Source organism: Melozone crissalis, unplaced genomic scaffold, assembly GCF_028551555.1.
Source record: "Melozone crissalis strain CALT ecotype California unplaced genomic scaffold, PUWL_Pcris_2 ptg000029l_1, whole genome shotgun sequence".
NCBI classification, from domain to species: Eukaryota; Metazoa; Chordata; class Aves; order Passeriformes; family Passerellidae; genus Melozone; species Melozone crissalis.
The window spans coordinates 8720842-8739720 of NW_026535807.1; the positions used below are offsets into that span (position 1 = coordinate 8720842).

The 18879-nt window shown below is 39.5% G+C and overlaps 1 protein-coding gene across 7 annotated transcripts in view; it reads right to left on the reverse strand.

The window, feature by feature from the left end:
• The window catches only part of PXK (PX domain containing serine/threonine kinase like), a 32139-nt gene that overhangs the window by 6857 nt on the left and 6403 nt on the right, over positions 1–18879 (reverse strand). For all 7 annotated transcript variants that reach the window (XM_054280951.1, XM_054280950.1, XM_054280954.1 and 4 more), the window contains exons 2-16: positions 16911–16961; positions 16199–16246; positions 11995–12181; positions 10041–10118; positions 9803–9876; positions 8892–8966; positions 7969–8073; positions 7709–7810; positions 6903–7064; positions 5489–5606; positions 4971–5049; positions 2832–2880; positions 2017–2094; positions 1516–1602; positions 833–902 (exon numbers count right to left, since the gene is read on the reverse strand). In XM_054280951.1, the coding sequence (XP_054136926.1) occupies positions 833–902; positions 1516–1602; positions 2017–2094; positions 2832–2880; positions 4971–5049; positions 5489–5606; positions 6903–7064; positions 7709–7810; positions 7969–8073; positions 8892–8966; positions 9803–9876; positions 10041–10118; positions 11995–12181; positions 16199–16246; positions 16911–16961 (1363 nt within the window). The remainder of the gene's footprint in view (positions 1–832; positions 903–1515; positions 1603–2016; positions 2095–2831; positions 2881–4970; positions 5050–5488; positions 5607–6902; positions 7065–7708; positions 7811–7968; positions 8074–8891; positions 8967–9802; positions 9877–10040; positions 10119–11994; positions 12182–16198; positions 16247–16910; positions 16962–18879) is intronic.

The following is an 18879-nucleotide window of genomic DNA, read 5'->3' on the forward strand; positions in this document are numbered from 1 at the left end:
GGCATGGCAGCTCAACACAGACAAGGCAGAGTGCTGGGAGCAGACCAAGTTTATTGACTGAAAATCCAGTCCTGCTTCCACATCTTGAGAAATGCACCCACTCATAGCAACAGTGGCTCTACAGTGCAGAGTATGAGAGAAGCCCCAAAGGCATAGGAAAGGCACCCAGCATTTCTCAGTGGGAAACATTTCTGCTGCTTAGGCTGTTGGGTACAGCACACAAATTCTGTTCACCCTAAGAGCTGTGCCAATGCATGGGTGGCACCCCATCTCCCCTAAGAGAGGATTTTCAGTCAGTGCTGTACTCCACAACAAGCTGCTTTTGGACACATTTTAGCCAAGCAAATCAACTCCGGTGATGTGTTTGATCCATAGTACCAACCACACCTTTTAACTAAATGAAAATTTGTCAAAGGCTCTGTTGTTTTGAAATTTGGCACTGAAGCAGCAATTTAGCACATAATTTTCTCATTCATCTTAACACCTTGCTATGTAACACAGATCACCAGAGAGTCTCCCTGAAGACTGCATTATTTGATGGCCCAAGTAATGGATGTTGTTGTTATTCAACTCAAATACCAAACAGAATGAAGAGACTGATCTTTTTTTGAGGAATGGGGCACAGAAGAGACATTACTTTAAATTTGGCAACTGAAAATATAACATCAACAATATTTTTAAGCCCTCCATTTACTTATTATTAAATACCCAAAACAGTGGTACCAGACTTTGTAAAGTGTTGGTAATCCCAAATCTTTCAGACAGAAGATGACAGGAATAACAGAAAAACTGACACAGCTGTGTAGGAGCAAATTCCCCTCTCTGTAGTTACCTGAGTTATTTGAGTTGCTGTATTTGGCTGAGTGTTCTTCCCCACTTTCATTGGCAGAACGTTTTGACTTCTTTAAAAGGGAGCAGAGGAAATGGAAGATAGGAATGAATAATCACTTTCTATGAAAGGTAAGGACTGAACTGACACACAGATCTGTAAAGGCCACCCATTATATCACACAATGCCTTTCAATGCTCAGCATCCCCTCCCCATAGCCAGCACACACTGATGTGGTCACAGGAGCTGCAAGGCTGCTCTGAGCTCAAACATCTCCAGGCAGGCCCCAGGGAGCTGCAGTGCCCTCTGACCATAAGGGAAAGGAAGGAAACTGGCACACAGACCCCTCCCAGGAAAGAGGAGGAACAGACAGTGCTGCAGGCTCCAACCCCTGCCCAGGAGTGGGACAGGGCAGAGCAGCTCCTCTGGGTCTGGGCTGCTGACCAGGACTGGGTTGTTCAGCAGCCTCAAACAGGCTGCACCATATGCAAGTCAGCTACCACTGTAATTTAAACATTTTAGTAAATCTATTCCTTAGTTAAAGAAGTGAAAACAACCAGGAAGTAGTGCAGAAAAACACAGGAAGGAGTAGAGTCATGTACATATGGCTAAACCTGTGCATGGTAAACATTACAAAAACAAACACATCTTTTTCTGTGGGAGAAACCTATTTAAAGATTGCTTACTTTTCGTGCCAAGATCTTCCTTTTCTTTTTTTCCTCTTCAGAGCCATGATGAGATTGAGCTCTTGTCAGCCTTCTGTGCTGGTGAATCTGCAAAATTAAAGAAAAAACAGAAAAAGACTATAGTAAGATCTCAAATGTTTGAAAACAATGTTTGAGCTACAAGAAAACACATTGTAGTCACTTTGTGAATGTTTGGATTCCCTTTCTCATTTCTAGTTTTTCCTTTACTGTTTCTGGTAGAGGATGGAGACTTGTACTGAAGTTAAAATGATCCTCTAACTTGGGAGCCACTACCTGTGAAACTGCAACTCTTAAAATAATGAAATGCCATACAGTCAACAGCTGTTATACAACTCCTGATATTGCACTTTTGGGAAAGCAAATCTGCTGGTGAAAATCTTTATTATTCAAAATCACTTTTGAGCGAAACTCACTTTCTGCATGTAAAAGTGATAAGGGGAAATTAAATGTCTGTAGGAAATGAAGAAATGTAGACATTACCAATTTCTGTTCCTCTGTTAATCGCTTTTCTATGCATTCCTTGGAGATTTTCAATGCTTCTTTTAGCTTAGTAGGAATCTAGTACAGAATGGGGAACAAAATTATAGCACAAAATGTGATAAAGGAAAGCACAACTTCAAAATCAAAATTCACCATTCATGTGATGACATTTCTCATCTAAAGCCCCAAGATATGACACTACTCCTTTAGTGAAGCAGAAAAGAAGACTAGATGAATGTTTTTCTACTCCAAATCTACCGACAGATCAGCAGGGACAAAGAAAACACCAAACCCTGGCAGTGATACTCTAAAAGCAAGGACAGATAACTACTTTGAGACTGCAGTCACACCCCCAAAATTCTCGGAGGCTGACAACACAAGACACAGGGCACAAATCCTCCAGGAGAAGCCCCTGGGGCAGCTCTCAGTGGGACCAGAAGGGGCCCCTGAGTGCTGGAGCTGGCAGCAAGGTGCTGAAGGTCTCAGGCAGCAGAACTGGCTCCCAGAGGTGCTGCTGTGACATGGCATCTCCTCTCACTGCAAGGGACCTGCAGGGCCCAGAGCCTCTGCTCAGACAGAGCAGCACCACCAGCCCCACAAATGGGCTCCAGCTCAGCAGCTGCCCCCAAACACCCCTGGGTCACATCCAAGGGGTGGCACAATGTTCTCATAGGGTGGCAAAGGAATCCAAACGCTGATGGCAGCAGCCAGAGGCAAATCAAACCAGATCTCCGCAACTCCTTCTGTCAATTAATATGTAGCTACCCACATCCTGGCACTTCCACAAACATCAGCAAATCAGTGTTCAACTCTACCTTGAACTGTGGTTTCTCAGAGTTTGTTAGCAGGACATCACTGAATAATCTGTAAGTTGATTAAAAAAAAAAAAAAAGAGGAATATTATTCCCAAGAGACAGGCAAAGCCAGAACAAGAATTCTATTGGTACTGTTCACTTAAACCCCTCTTTCTCCTTTTGCTTCTCTGTCCTCAACCCTTGGCCACAGATTTCTAGGTACTGCTTCTCATTTTCTAAGCACTGCTGTAAGATTAGCAGCACCCAACCCTCAGAATCTAGCCACTACTTATGGCTGAGAAAACTGGCTTGTGTGAGCTGTTTTGAAAGTGGATAGAACAGATACAGCTATCAAAGGCAGAGAAAGGTTCTCCCCAAAAGAGAATACCTTTTCCTCAAAAGATTATAGATTTTTTTATTTTAAAAAAAAATTCCATGGACTTTATTTTAAATTTCACCAAAACAAAATCATAGCTCTTGTTAAAAAAACTTCTCTTAGCAGAACCCTTGTCTTAGAATTAACAAGGAACATGTGAAAGATCAAGTGAACTTAACATTTGAAATATCTGAATTCTTGCCTGTCCTCTACAAAAGGCAATTAAAGCAAATATTGCAATATTTTCTCTCCCCTCTATGGTATCAGCAGAAACACAATAAATGATTAATCCTTTTCCATCCAAAACAAAGACACTAGAGGGCAATGGTAGTCTGAAAATAAACTGGTTAGCCCATTTCAAGATACTCTGTCCTGGAGAACATACTAGAAAATTGTCACAGAGAGACCTCAATCCTGGCTCCAAAATAAATATTTCTGAGTTGCTGTTCACTATGGAAAATTATCACAGGCTTATGGTAGAGAAAATGAATTCACATCTAGAATCAAGTTAATTCAGGAGAATGAAAAATTTAGAAACAAAGCAAATTTTAAAGTACTTCAAAAATCCATGAAAGTTCATCCTTGTTTACAGGACTTTCTGACCCTTTCAGATTACATGTTCTTATGGTTATAATAAACATATATTTCAATTATATTAATTACTTTAAATTACATTAATTGCATTGCATATCTATGTAGAAGACTTTTGTAAAGAGTATTGGTATGAAGGGAATGTAGTATAACATCTTCCATGTCAAATGCAGCTGGGCATAGATTGTTTATTCAACATCTTTAAACACCTGAATATTTCTGTATTCACAGAGTTTTCCTACAGTATTTCTACCCTGCTTGCATTGTTCTCTCTACCTCACACCATAAAAAGCAGAGGAGGGGAGGAGAAGAAGGAATTGAAGGCTGCAGTGACTCTTCCCAAGCAAGGAATCTGAACCTCAGAGCAGGCTCCAAATGCACTGCAATCTGTGCTGTGAGAGCAGACCCAGATTCAGGTATGGACAATCTGCCCCAGCTACAGCATCTCACACTGAGAAATAACAAAAGAACCTCCCACCAGAACTGTGGCTCCATGCTGAGCATGCTGGTGCCATGTCCCAGCGTGGGGACAGCAATTTCCCTGGAATGCTGTGCCCTAAGTGCAGGCAGGGTGGCACTGCAGGCTGGGGTGGTGCCACTCAGTGGCACAATGACAGTGCTCCCTTTCTGCATCCTGGCCTTGCCCCCCTGCACTGCATAACTGAAAGGGAGCCTGTAAGGAAATTTATTCTGTCTATGCTTCAGAGAATCCCCAAGCCAGCCCTGCAAGAAACCAGAGAGAAATCCATTCTACATTTCAGACCCAGAGCAGCTCTAAATGTCACTGCTGAGCAAAGCAAGAGACGTATTTCACCAGTCCTAAGTGAACTGAGAGCAGAACCTTCTGAAGTAGGTCTGAAGGCAACCTGCAAAAAGACTCCTTATTCTAAATAATTTAAATCAATCTGTACATGATCTCAATCATGCTTGCATTACTTTAATGGCTGGATTAATTCAAACCATGCTAAATAAAGTGCATAAGTAACAGCTCCAACACACCGAGGGACAAAGAAATGTTAAACACACATATTAACAAGGGATGGGTTCTGTAAAGTCTATCAAGCTTCACTTGGGATACATCCCTCAGAAGAAGGAGCAAACCTTTCTAAAGGGGAACAAGAGCAGAAAGTTTCTTCCTCCTGAAATAATTTAAAACATTTCTATGAGTATAAAACAAGTCGAGCAGGACTTACGGCATCTGTAAGAGCCGTGAGACAGTTGGCATCCCATTCTTCAGAGCTTCACAAGTCAGAATGGACTCCAACACTGACACTGCCAAAGAAAGAACAAGAATGAACACATTTTTGCACAGCAGGACAGCAAATGATTTAGAATGGATGTTTGGCACCGCTTTTTATGCTCCCCTAAGTATTGCATCAAGCAAGCAGTGATGAAGCTCTGTGGCACGTGGTTTTTATTATAGCATTACTATTACACATAGAAGCTTTTCAAGAATGTTAGACATGAGGCAAGGGAACCCAGGCATCTCATTACTTGCTAAACATTGCTTTGTCACTCAGCTAAAAATGTTTTACTCATGCACTAGATATATTTGACGAAGAACACATTTTCTATTTGACCAAATTGCTAATTCTTTCTGGGCACAGGGTGCAAAGACCTCAGGCTGCTATTTCACAGCCCTTCAGCTTAGGTGAAGTCTAAGAGTGCACCCAGGCAGCTGTGACTGAGATGTTCTGCACTGCATACTAACCAACAAACACTGATGGAGCAGGAGGGAAGCTCTCCACTGGAATGGTGTCTGGAGGTCTTCCATAGGTCATTTCATACAGTAAGTGTCCAAAGCAATGAACATCAACACCCTCTAAAGTCTGTGGGAGAGCAAAAAAATAAAACCACAACTCGTTAGTTTTTCACAACTGGTTAACCCAGTGATCTGGCATGTGAAGACAGAAAAGAGGAACCAGTAAGGCAGCTCCTAACCACAACCATTTCCCTGCATAACTGTAGCTCAGATGAAATCTTCATGCCACAAGCTACAGCAGCCTCTGCTGCCTTTCTGTACAAGATGGTACAAATGGGAGAGCAGTGTAGCCATGTTCTGTAAAAAGGTGTGAAGCAGTAAACTCTTCACAAAGCACTTTAGAGATCTACACACCAACAGAAGTCCCAACCAAGCACACTTTCCTGGCTAAGTCAAACAGCAAAGAATGAGATTCATAAAACAACCAGCTGTCACTTTACGGGGAAGTATATAAAAAGATGGGAAAAAATGCATACCAAACAAACCCAGGAGAGTCTCTTTTGCTCCTCCTTAGGTTTGTGTAAGCTGTACATACATGCTGAGCTCCCAGACAGCATATTTCCAAGATTTCTGAATCATGTTTAAACAGAAGAGGTTCCTCTTACTGTGAGAGGCTTTGATGGCACTAACAGATTTGGACTAACCATGAACTTGTGATCATTTCTTTGACAACACAGTAGAACTTGTTTAGCAAGGTCAGCAAGCAGCTCTCTCGTGATGCTGCACAGAATTTATTACAATGAGAGCCTAAAGGCAGGGAATGATGTTGCTGCAACAGGGCAAATCTGTTTTCATATCTTTGCAGTTAGATAAATATTTTGCTTTGCAAGCCTGCAGTCAAACAGACACCCCTCAAACAAATAAAAATAACCTTTTCTATTTGGATAGCTAGAATCTGCAAGCATCTGATCAATTTTCACAGTCCCCACCAAAGATAAGGCCGATTACTGCTCCCAGCTAAGCTAAGTAAGTAGCTGTGCTCACTGTACAGACACAGAAGTGAAACTGTAGTAGACAATATGCAAATTCCTATGAAATACAAACCCGGGTGAAAAGAGATCTTAAAACAATTGCACTTTACCTCTATTTGTGCTGGCACTGTTGTCATAAAAACACTCACCTGCACTCCCCCTCTACCTGCTCACCTTTGGCCTCAGCCTCACTCCAGTGTGCTGCAACAGAGCTGCTGTGCAGCCAGACAGGGATTTGGGGGAAGCAGAAAAGCAATTTGATGGAGCAAAGCTCAGATTAAAAAAAAAGGGGGCTTGAGAGAGGACTTTTCATTCTAGTCAGTTCTCCACAAACAAAGGTTGAGAACAAAGATTCGCATAAGAGTCAGATGAATTCCTTGTCTGAGCCTTACATTAATTTTCCGAAACTGGGAAAAGTACGATCGATAAAACGATGGGAGTCCCAACAAGGAATTTTCTAGATCCAGTAACTTGCAGGTATCCCCATCCAGCATCACATTGGCAGAGTGAAGATGGCCATAAGGAAATCCTTTCTCATGGAGGAATTTTAATACCTGAAAAAAATGGAATAGAGAAGACTATCACAAGATGCTCTGATGATCACAAGATTGTAAAATCATCAACTTAAATGCTCCAATACTAAATACATAATAAATAAGGCCCCCATTTGGAATGCTCACTCAACTTGATCTTCTATCTACATCCTCTTTGGCTGACTATTCCTTCCCATTTCACTGGTAACACTTTTCACAAAACAAATATTTGATGCTGATCCTCAAAGCAGGCTTATGGACACCTCCCAAAGAGATCTGGAAACTAAAATTTAAAATTCTACTGAATATGATGGTTTGAGTGAAAAAAAAATTAAAAACACACTAACAACCATGAATTTATGGTACATGTTCTGCAGGCTATGAGTTACTTCTTTCCCTTTTTACACAAGGAGCAGACTGTATTATCACTTCTCTCCCATTTAAGCTCCATGAATATCAACTGCATTTCTTGGGGGGGGTCATAAATGGTCTCACACAAATATATCTAAATTCAACTCAGCAGATCTCAATTTACATTTAGCCTTGAAGTCTGCTGCTGATATAAAGCTTGTGTACTCAGAAATTCATCCACTTTCTGTAGTTAGACCAGTTGGCCACCAAAATAATAAATTAAAAAAATGGGTAAATAAAGAAAAACAAATTACCTCTAATATTTGCCTTCCATATGTTTTTATTTGCTGAAGTTCAAGACCTTGAATTTTTTTAGGATTGCAATACTTCTTCAGGAATGGGTCTTTTGGCTTTGCCTTTAAAAGAAACACACAAATCAAGTACCATGCCCAAAAAAGTTATTACTTGTCTTAGCTTGCTTAGCAATTGATGGAAAACACTTTTATAAAAAACATGTATGGTCATTCCAGCATAAGTTGTGCCATTTGACTTGGGGGTAGGGGGAAGATGTTACCTTATAAATAAGGTCCTTTAGTGTCCCTTTTTCACTGAATGGTCTAATAACCAGCGCTGAAGATTCGTTGGCAGTGGCAAAAGTGATTTTGTAAATATAGGGATGCTACCAAAAGAAGAAACTGAAGGTAAATTTTAGATGATGGATTTTTTTAAAATCATTTGTGTTCAATTCATAAGAAAAGATCAGTCTGAATTGTATATTTAAAGTAGTAAATTGGATTCTGTCAGTGGCATGGAATAACTCAAGTTATTCAGTCTTAACCTGGAGTAAATGCAAAGAAAACTTCACAAAGACATTATTCAATTAACATATAAATTAAAAACAACAAAAAAAAAAATCAGCCAGTCTTTCACATGCTTAACATCCTTAAAAGAGACTCCAGAGACTCCTTTTGTAGTCAAATGCCAGTTTTTCAGGCAGAGATGTCTGCTGGATTTATAATGTGGCATTTCACAGGAGCTTAAATTGTAGACCCTGCACTGCAGCTCTACTAAGATGCTCCCACCTTGAGTCCAAAGAACTGAAAAAATAATGATACTTGTTCCACTGCCTCATCCACTGCTGCCTGAGAATATCCCAGCTCACAGGTTGGCAATTACACCTCACAGCACTATCCTAACAGCCTGAAGGTGTTGAGGAGATTAAATAAAAGCTCATGATCTCACAGTACTGCACAAGAAGAAAGAAATCAAATCAACCACAACACTGAATCTCCTGTAATAATCCTGCAGGATTATTACTTGTGCTGAGAACAGGTTACCTCATAGTATATGAGAAATGTAATTAAAAGGTTTGCAAACCTTTAATGAAAGCAACTCTAAAATTACAAACTATGCCAACTAGGCTACATGTGCTTTTCCAAGATCAGTTCTTGACACACACCTTCATGCTAGCACAATTTAAAAATCTTCAGTACTCACAGAACAGGAAGAAAGAAGTTTCACAGCATACTGTAAGTCTCTGTCAGACAAGTATTTATCAGGGCCAAGATCAGCCTGGAAGTAAACAGGAAAAGAATGGCATCATAATATACGTTGCATTCCATACAGAAAATGTGATCAATGTTCTACCCTGGCAAATCAGGACACATGTTTGAAGGCATATTTTGAAGAGCAAGCAAGAAAATTACACATACAAAATGAAACCTGAGGAGGCTGAGTAAGGCCATACAAACATCCTGACCATAAATAAGTATTACTGCCTCTTTCCTCCCACAGACCTGACATGCATTACTACCACTGAATGAACTTTGCCAACCCTAAACTGGGGGACTGTGTACATTAGGAACTGATAAGGCACCTCCTTCCTCTGCAGCAAGAAAAACTTCCCTCCTCCCACTAAAGCCTCCAGGCTTTGGTGACCTCCATGCTCCAGTGAAGTGTCACAAACAGCTGTGCTCATAGAACCAACAGGGCAACACATTTCAGCACAGGAGCAAGAGCAGCTCCCATTAAGGGAGTAATTCATGCCCTCCTCACCTATTAGTTTGTCAGTACAACTAAAGATCTGAGTAGGAAAACCCATGACTTTAAAAAGTTCATCTCATTATTTTTAGTGAGCACATTTATATTATGACCAACAGCCACATCATGACAAGTAAAGAATCCTGAGGTGCAGGTTTGGAAACAAGTGACCAGGCACAGAAACTTCCAAACTGGATTTGCCACCAGAGGAAAGAAATACAGGAAATTCCACACCACACATCTACCTAAGGGCTCCATCAAAGCCTGAGCTCTTCAATCTCTCTCCCCATCACTCACACATGATAGCCAAAAATCAAACTTTGAGTGAAATTGAGAAAGACTTAAGTATGAAATTAAAGCATAGATACCCAGCTTAACACTAGCCGTTCCTTTGGTTGATTCTTAATTTTCATTAGGAAATATTTCTTACGTATTCGCCAACCTAAAAAAAAAGTGAAGAAAAAAGTCAGCAGGGGCTTTAACTAAAGACAGCTAAATATCACACAGCTTACAGGCAGGACAAGGTCTGTAAGCAAAGACAGCATTGGAACCTCTCACAGTTGGGGAAACAATCAGAGAAGTTTTCATGCACACATCCCTTCTTACCTATATCTTTTAATGGTTCAACTACTTCCCACTTTGGCTCTGATCGGAAGAACATTGAAACATGCTGTAAGGCAATTTCTGGAAAGAAAAAAAGAAGACAGAGAGGGAGAAAAAGAAGAAAAAAATTTAATGTTTTTAACTCACTATGTAATGTAATTATCCATCTATGAAGTAAGGTCCAATGCCAGAAGGAAGCGTTCAGGAATTTAGACTAAAAGTCAGCAAAATCAATTTGAAAGGAAATCAGATAAAAACACAGAGGGCATTTGCATTTTTAACCTGATAACTCAAATCCAGAGAGAAAACAGAGAAAGCAGTGCTTGGAAAACTTGGCTTCCCAATCTCCATTCTGTCTGTACTGGATCTACATTTCCAAGTCTAAATCGCAGCTCAGATTTCCCACACTAGGTGTACACAACATTAGAACATCAAATGTTCCTGCTGCATCTGTAAAAGTGCTTTTATCTCTTTGACATCCATCTATGTTGCTAAGCATAGTTTATGTAAACTCATTAGTTGTGTTTCACTAAAGGTTATTGTGCCCTTTTCTGTGCAGGCAGAGGTATTTGGCCAGCTATCATGAGCCTCCATACATTTTGGGGGCCAAGGGGGAGGACACCCATCTGGTTGGTGAATTCTCCCACAGCTGGGAACACAACTGGTTTATTCATGAAGTGACTTGAGGGGAAATCTCAATGAGAAGTGGGGGGGAGAAAGGGAATCATGCCAAGGGAATCATGGCATAGAAACACAGCAAAAAGGTAAGGATGTGATGATCTCTCTGCATGGTATCTTCTTCCTTTAGAAATATGCTAGAAAAAAAAGTGTAATAAATATCATCTCTCTGCTCCAGTGTTTAGGAAATGAAAAACTGATGGTGTTTCTAAAGACCATAGGCAATGATGTGTGTCACCAGCTTCCCAGCAACTTGCAGAAAAACAATCTTGATGAAAGTGCTCAAAATTAACACAGAAATCACAACGCCTCCTTGAGAATTTAAACTGCTTGCTCAGCATTAGCCAGACAAACTGCATCCTTAAAGAGTCACTAATAATTTACAACGCCTGCACAGCTTATCATATTGGGAAATGTTCTTTGCACTTTGAAGCTGAAGACCCAATAATGTTACACAAAGAGAGAGAAAATAGACAAGTGAAAAGGAAACAGTGAGTTCCTGCTTCAGTAGGCTCTGCTTCTAAGAAAACAAGCTTTGCATTTTACAAAGAGTTGGTTTGCCTATGAACTAAATTTGTGGAGTGGGTTTCATCACTAAGAGGAAGTTTTTTCAATCTGTAAGACAAATATTTATTGATATCCAATGACTGAAGCTGAAGTAAGACAAATTCAAAGAAGAAACAGTTAGTAATGAAGAAACTGATCACTGGGATATCATTTTAAGGAATGCAGTGACTTTCCAGTATCTGTGGGAAGAGGGTATCTGGCTTAGTCTAGCCTTGAAAAAGTACTCAACCTAGCTCAAACAATTAGTTCTAAATTAGCTCGGACCTCAAAGCAAGGGCAGGAGCTGGACAAGATAACCACAATTCTTGAAAGATTCAGTGTTCAGATAATGGGCAGTTTTAACAAAACACTAAGCTAACAAACTTATCTCCACCTTACACTCTGACAGAAAAATTATCTCCCAAAAGCATCTCTTTGCATTTATTATGAATTATGAAAAGTAGATGTCACTCTCACCAACCCCCTCCTCCAGGTTCTGCACATACAGATCTTGACCCTCTTCACCCCTCTGTGAAATAACTCAAATATTTATATTTGACAATCCCAGCAGGATCCATGCACAGAGCTAGAGAAGCCTTATCATAAATAATCACATGCACAGTAGGATAATTTTGAAGATTATGATTCAGTGTAGATCCTGGCCAGCATTCACACAAGATACACAGCACACACTGAAGTCAAAGTGAAGCACAGTTTTGCATTTTGCACTTACCAGTGTAATTTACAGAATAGCTGTTTGGGTCCAAGAATTTCTTTACCAGTTCACAGTTGGACAGTATGTGATGGGTGGTAATTACATCCAGGTAGACCTGGAGGCCCTTCTGTCTTTCAGCAATGAATTCACGCTCCATATTTCCAATCAACTTTTTTGGAGGAAGAGGTAGACTTAGAGTTGAGATCTTAAAAAGAGAGCAAAAATTACTAACCTTGCTCTCAAACTAAAGGATATAAAACTAGCAATCCAGAAAGCAAAAGTTTCTCAGCAGCAAGCTAACTACTGGATAACTCTCTTTGTACTGTGTATGTACAAGCTTTTCTATTTTTCCTAAGCACTGTTATCAGAGTCAGATGACAGCTCACATCCCACTGTGAAGAGATTAGTAAATGGAACAACACTGAAAATACAAGGAGACAAATTTTTGCTAGTGAGTCATACATTTAAGATCACTACCCAAAACTTTCAGATATTAAATAGCTACAATTTTCAGCCAGGTTCTTTTCATGATGTACTTCTAGCAGAGCACAAAAACAATTCACACCTGATCATTTTTTCTGGGTAAGATTTATGCTTTCTTATTTCATCAAGTGCAGATTAGTAACTTTCATCTGCCTCTATGTATCTGTAGGTAATGTTAAGTCCGATTAGTATTTTAAATATGTAATTTCAAATATAGTGTAGATTTCCATTTTATCTTCTGAATTTGTTCCTGTACATTTTTTAAACATCTATACATCCTTCAACCCAGAAATAGCTGCAATCTACCAGGAGATGTACACTAATTGTATTATACTGACACAAGAGATCCAAAACTTAAGGGAAAAAAATCAGAGAAATCCTTCAAAATAGGACAATGAAAAAAAACTAAAAACCTTGTGTAACTCAGATCAAAGAGATGATCTTCAGTGTTTAGATTCAATTACGCCATGTGAATTGCCAGAATACATTTTGTGTGTTGTTAACACATCGTTGTCCTGCAGATCAAAGCACCTGCCCTGGGTAAGCTGAATCTCCCTGGGAGTTATCTTTGAGCATTGTGTGTTGCAGGAATCAATTACACCAGATGCAATAACCTCATTTCTAAAGCAAACAGTTCACCACGGGAGAAGACTGGGACTTCTGGTGTTTGAACAACTTTCATTTTAACTAGTGGAAAAAGTAACAGATTAGCTCAACAAACTGGGGTAGAAGGAGCATCCCCCTTCCTTTCCACCTCCTTCATTTGAACACAGGAGTTGTCCTCTGATAACTTTAGCACTTCTCCTACTTCTCGTTTTCTGACTTCAAATTATGGACTGGAAAAGAACTACAACTATGTCTGAATTACAGAAACTATTAATAAAAACCAGGAAAAAACTAAAAGCAACCATATATCACTTACAGCCAGTAATCCACCAAATTAGTTTTAGCACCAGAGGCAAACAGAACTCTCTTTTGGCAGATCACTCATTTCAATTAAAAACTGAGTTTCTAAACAAGAACTGAGTCCTTTTCTAGTATCATTCACTTAAAATGCATGTCAAATCATCACCTTTACCTAGACCTGACAGCTAGCTACCATCAGAGAGAAACCGACTCTAATTCACATGTTTTCCAACCACTATAATTTGTTTTAAAATTTATAAATCAAATTTCTACTATTTTTCAACAGAAAGTAACCTTCAGGCCCAGGTTTTTGCAGCTTTCTGCCAAAACACACAGCACAGCACAGCAAGAGCACTCGAGCACAGAAGAGCACCTCACTGAGGGCCTGACCTTGCAAAGACCTCACATGCCTTCAGACACCACTTCTCAGCTCACCACTGGAGCCAGGATGGGAAGAACCTGGGAATTAACATTCTTATCTTCAAACCACAGCCTGCTCAGGAATGTCTGTTCAAAAGCTGCAATAAAATGCTTCACAAAAGCCAGATATCTTGCTGTGAATTCCAGTACTTCCAGTACCAGCACTTCACTTGACAAAACAGAAGAATGATCTCCACTGATCTCTGTCAACTAAGTCAAGAGGAAGAAATGCAGAACTGACTGGGAGAAGCTTTTCAATCTGGTACAATTGAGAGTTCAGGGAACCTTTCTTGAAATTTTCTGATACAAATCAGAGTTACCTATCTATATTTCATTTTTTTTCCAAGCTGTTTGGCAGGACAGCATTCCCTAACCTAGACAATTTTTAAATTATCAATTCTTACTATGGGTAGTTCTAGATTAAGAACAGAAAATTTGCATCCCAACTCAACTGCAGCTGTGCTCAAACACATCCACACAAACAGAGAGATTAGTCAAGTATGCCACAAGAACTTGGAGAACTTGGGCTGTACACCCAAAAGAAGTTCCATCAGTTCTTCCAGCAGATCTTTAGCTTTGAAGGAAAAAGATTAGGGTTTGGTATCTTCTTATTTGTTTGGAGTTTTGTTTGCATACTCTAATTTAAATATACACAGGATGAGAGCTTAAAGAGTGTTGAAACATGTCATGGGACCTGAATACTGTGATGGAATATTGTTGTTTAGAGTTTTGGATGGAAACATCTGAGAAGTGTTGTGTTGTCTTAATGGATGAGGAAAGTTGAGCTTGGCCTGCTAATTTAGCCACCCTCTCATATCCTCCCATTAGAGGTACATTTTGATAATTCTTTTTAATGTTTTTAGTCATCCAAGCAGCTAACATTTTTGTCCTGGATCTTAGTCTCTCTTGTTTCAAATTTCCCTTTTGTCCCACTCTGCAAAGTTGTTGTCAGGTAATTCCCTGGACCCTCCACTTTTATCATTCACCTCTATTTCAGATAAAAAGGCTTTCCCTTTCTAAACTCCATCACACATAACCTATTTACATTCACGTAATAGATTTTCCACATAGGCCTAACTTTGCAGAACCTGTCATTTCTGGATTTTAAGTCTTAAAGCTCCATTGCCTTCTCTACTAAAGCTGCCTCATTTGAAAGGTAAATGAGAAGGCAACAAATCCTTTTCCTGCCTTAACACATTCTGTTCCCCATGGTTAAGAGCAACTTGTTATAGGTGGCTGCAAAGTGAACTCTTCCTTCTTTTTAAAACTTTTACAAATTTTTTTCCTCTGTATGACCCCAAGGTACTCTGATGACCAGTATCATCTCAACTCCTTGTGTTCCCATGGGTGTTCGTCTAATTTTAGATCGTGGATGTCTCTGGTGCAGGAGACACCTCTGTATTGCATTTGTTCAGCACATCACAGAGGAGGTTTCTAGGTCATGATAAAAGTTCCTACGTGCTACTGCACAGTTAACAGAATAATTCCACAAGGCAATAATAGGAGTAATTCCACATGGCAGCCAGGCTGCATCTGTTGAATTATGACTGATTTGCCCTGATCCACCTGCAGCAGAGGCAGCAGTCACAGTGGGCTCTCAGAGCACACAAATCAACTCCCTTGCAGGGTTTTGCTCACTGAGGTTCATCAAGCAGATAGTTGATTTGATTTGGGGAGGAGGGAGGAAGTGGGAGCAGTATTAAGGCCTTGAATTCATGAAATACTTAACAAGGGAAAAATTTTAAAGTCACAAAAATCTATCCTCAAATCATGTCATTCACTTTTTATCCTGTTTGCCCAGTATGGAAATCCCAAGTAAAGAGTTTGTCCCCTGTAGATGTTAATCACTGCTGCTTCCCCCCTGTTCCCAAACACACTCACACTTCTGCTTTTTCCCACACAAACTAAAAAGAAAGAATTGTCCTAAAAAGCAGAAGAAAACACACAGTAAGTCCAGTGTCTGACCAAGGAACACTCCTCAGTGACACAGAAAACCATCACATGAGAAGCAGCATCTGGTAGTGCTTTTAGAGGAATATAAATAATGAGACACATAGCACTTCAATGCTGAATTTATAAGGTTGTTATGTGCCTTGGCTTTCTCCAAATCAAAGGAGGAACAAATAAAAACACATAAAACCGGAACAAGTCACAGGACTGAAGGGAAAGATTCAGTATCTGCCAATTTTCTCCATTTCTATATAAATTGATCCTGTTGATGTTAATATTCAAATTTTACAAGAGAAAACCTAAGAGTGAATAAGTACACATTCATGTTACATTTGAAGTCACAGTTTCTCTTTACAGTTAGGCAAATTCTTTTCTTTTTTCACCACAATATATAAAAATATCATAATTCTGAATATATTCTTCTAATTACATTTTTTATTCATATATAAAGAGTGAAAATTACCTGCAGGCTATTATTCAACAAGTCAAAGTCACTATATCGCCTCACAATCTGTAAAATAAAATGCAAAGTTCAGGAAACAAATTACTTTTTCCATTAGAATTTTACTCCTGAAAATCCCATCAGAGAAAATTAATTCCCATTTACAATCATCTTCTTTTGCAATTTTTGTACAAATGCCTAACTGCTGGATTTATGACACATTGCCAGAGAGCAAAAAGGAGTCTTTAATCACAACTTGATCAGACAGAAAATGCATTTCTAAAAATTATCTTAAAACAGTACTTGTGAGCAAAGTTGTCTGCAAAAAAGGCATTTATGCCATATTAGATGGAAAAACTTTTCACACTCATCTTCATTACTACTGCTTGGTTTCATTGGGCTCATATAAGCAGAGCTGTGATTTCAGCACTGAGAAAGGCAAACTGGAATTTCAGATTTTAAAACTATGGTTGTACCAACACACAGTAGAAACACATGACAGGCATTTTTCCTGGAATATTCAGAATAGCAGCAGACAACATTGCCTTCTGTAGCTGGCAGCAATACTGTTTTTCTCTTAGTTTTGACCAAAAGAATTCAAGCACTTCATGTTCTCAATTTCAAATCAACATTTCTGTTTCCAGCTCAAATTTTAAAAGCTAGGAATAGGCAATTTTCAAACTTTTCCTAAAAAAAGAATCCTGTTTCCATGAACTACAACTTAAGAAATTACCTGCCAGCTGTTTTCTGTTGAAACTCCTCTCTGGACACGGATTATGTATTCCTAATAAAAGGAAAAAAATCATTAGAAATGAGAACTAATGAGTTGAAGAAAGTTATAAGGCACTTCTTCATATAAGACAACTAACATTCAAATGCAGAAAATTCAGATCCAGCACCTTGGGGAATGTCAGAGCTGGGTTTGCTCAGACCATCCCTAACAGTTGCTCTGCTTTGCCTTCCCAGCATAGAAGACAAGGAGAGCTCCAGGAGCTTGCACACTCAAGTGGTTTAATTTAATTTAGTTACAGAAAAGGACAGCAAATTGAAGATGCCACAAACCAAGACACATAACTGTTAGATTAGAACTGAAGTATCTATTTTCAGAAAGTCAGCCTGACACGGTCCCTCCATATTCTTTCCTCTTACCCATTTGAAATCACAATTTTGGTATCTTCCTGCAAAACAAGAACCCAAATCCTCATAACTAGTAACATAAATCCACAGAGCTGATAACATTTAGCCAGTGTAATTATCTTTGTAAACTGTGTGACAGAAATCAATTAATGGGACACCTGGAAACCCATATTCACCACTAACATGTTTTTTCTTGTTTTGTGGCCATTGCTGCATTTTGGGAAGAGGCTACTTCACACACAGGCAAAAAATTGCAGCAACTGCTTATTCATCAAGTCTCAAAGGAACATTGGCTGTTCCTCTGAAAAACCACACCAGTGATGATTCACCATGTGCAGTCATTCATCTTTTCTAGGATTTTGGAAGAAGCTGAGTTATTGCTCAATCTCTTGTAGCACTTGCTCTTTATCCAGTGATTGTCATTTTCTATTGAGCACCAAGAAAATGCTCCAAGAGAGGCAGAACACAAATTCATTAAACAGCCATCAAAGCATCTTTTTGCACACAACCACACTGGTCAACACAGCTCTTCTGGAGACCCTTATGATAAACAACTTGGGACACAGATCTTCTCACAGTAAGATTATACTTAAAAAAAAAAAAAACAACATATTTGGAGCACAACTATTTTTCCCCACACTTACTTGAGCATTTTCCCATCCCATCCATATCTGCTTTTGTGCTCTAATGCACCAATGAAGTTTCTTTTTAATGTCACAGGGTTTGCAAGTGGAAAGAGAAGAGCAAACACTCTCCAGGTGTGGCCATTAGCTCTGTCTGTAAGGAAGAGCTGTCCCCACCACAGGCTCTCCATCAGCACTGACCATAAAGAATTATTGTCCAACTCAGCACTACCCTGTCAATACAACTAAGGAAAAAGCCTAAATGGTCTTCTGAGTTGGTTGAGGGCCTTTTCCCCCAAAGCTGGTAATGAGATTGAAAGTCAAAGAACAGCAATAGTAGAAAGGCCAGGATAAGAAATATAATCCCATTCCCAGTATCTGCCACGGCTACACATAATCAGCAGAGCACAGGATGCTGAGCTCCAGTGAGAAGCTGACACTTCCTATTGCCTCTGTGTGGCAACAAGCTTGTCCTGGGATTATAATTAGCACCACTGATACATGCTTCCCATAGGACCAGAGAAGAGCTTTCAACTCTTCAAGTCCAAATGCACAAAAACCTTTATTTCTCTGCCAAATTCTGGTTTACTTAGGGAAAAAAATTGAATTACAAAAATCTTCTTCTGAGACAACCTGACAGTGGGACTGAGGCTGTGCCCATAGGAAATAAATGAAAGCATAAGGAAAACAGAGGTACACTCAGGATCATTTCTGTTTAGCAGCATCATCAAATGTAGGAAAACAGGGTGGAAAAAAGAAAAAGCTAGTAATTACCAGAGTTCACTCCTGCAAACAATTTTAGGCATCAGCAACCAGGCTGAGGGAGTCTATTTTAGCTACACTAATGTAGAAATTCCCATGGCATCTTTCACTCCTACATGAATAGCTCAGAATTTTTCCTATGGCTCAGTTTACCAAATAACTTCAAAGGAGCCCTAACAG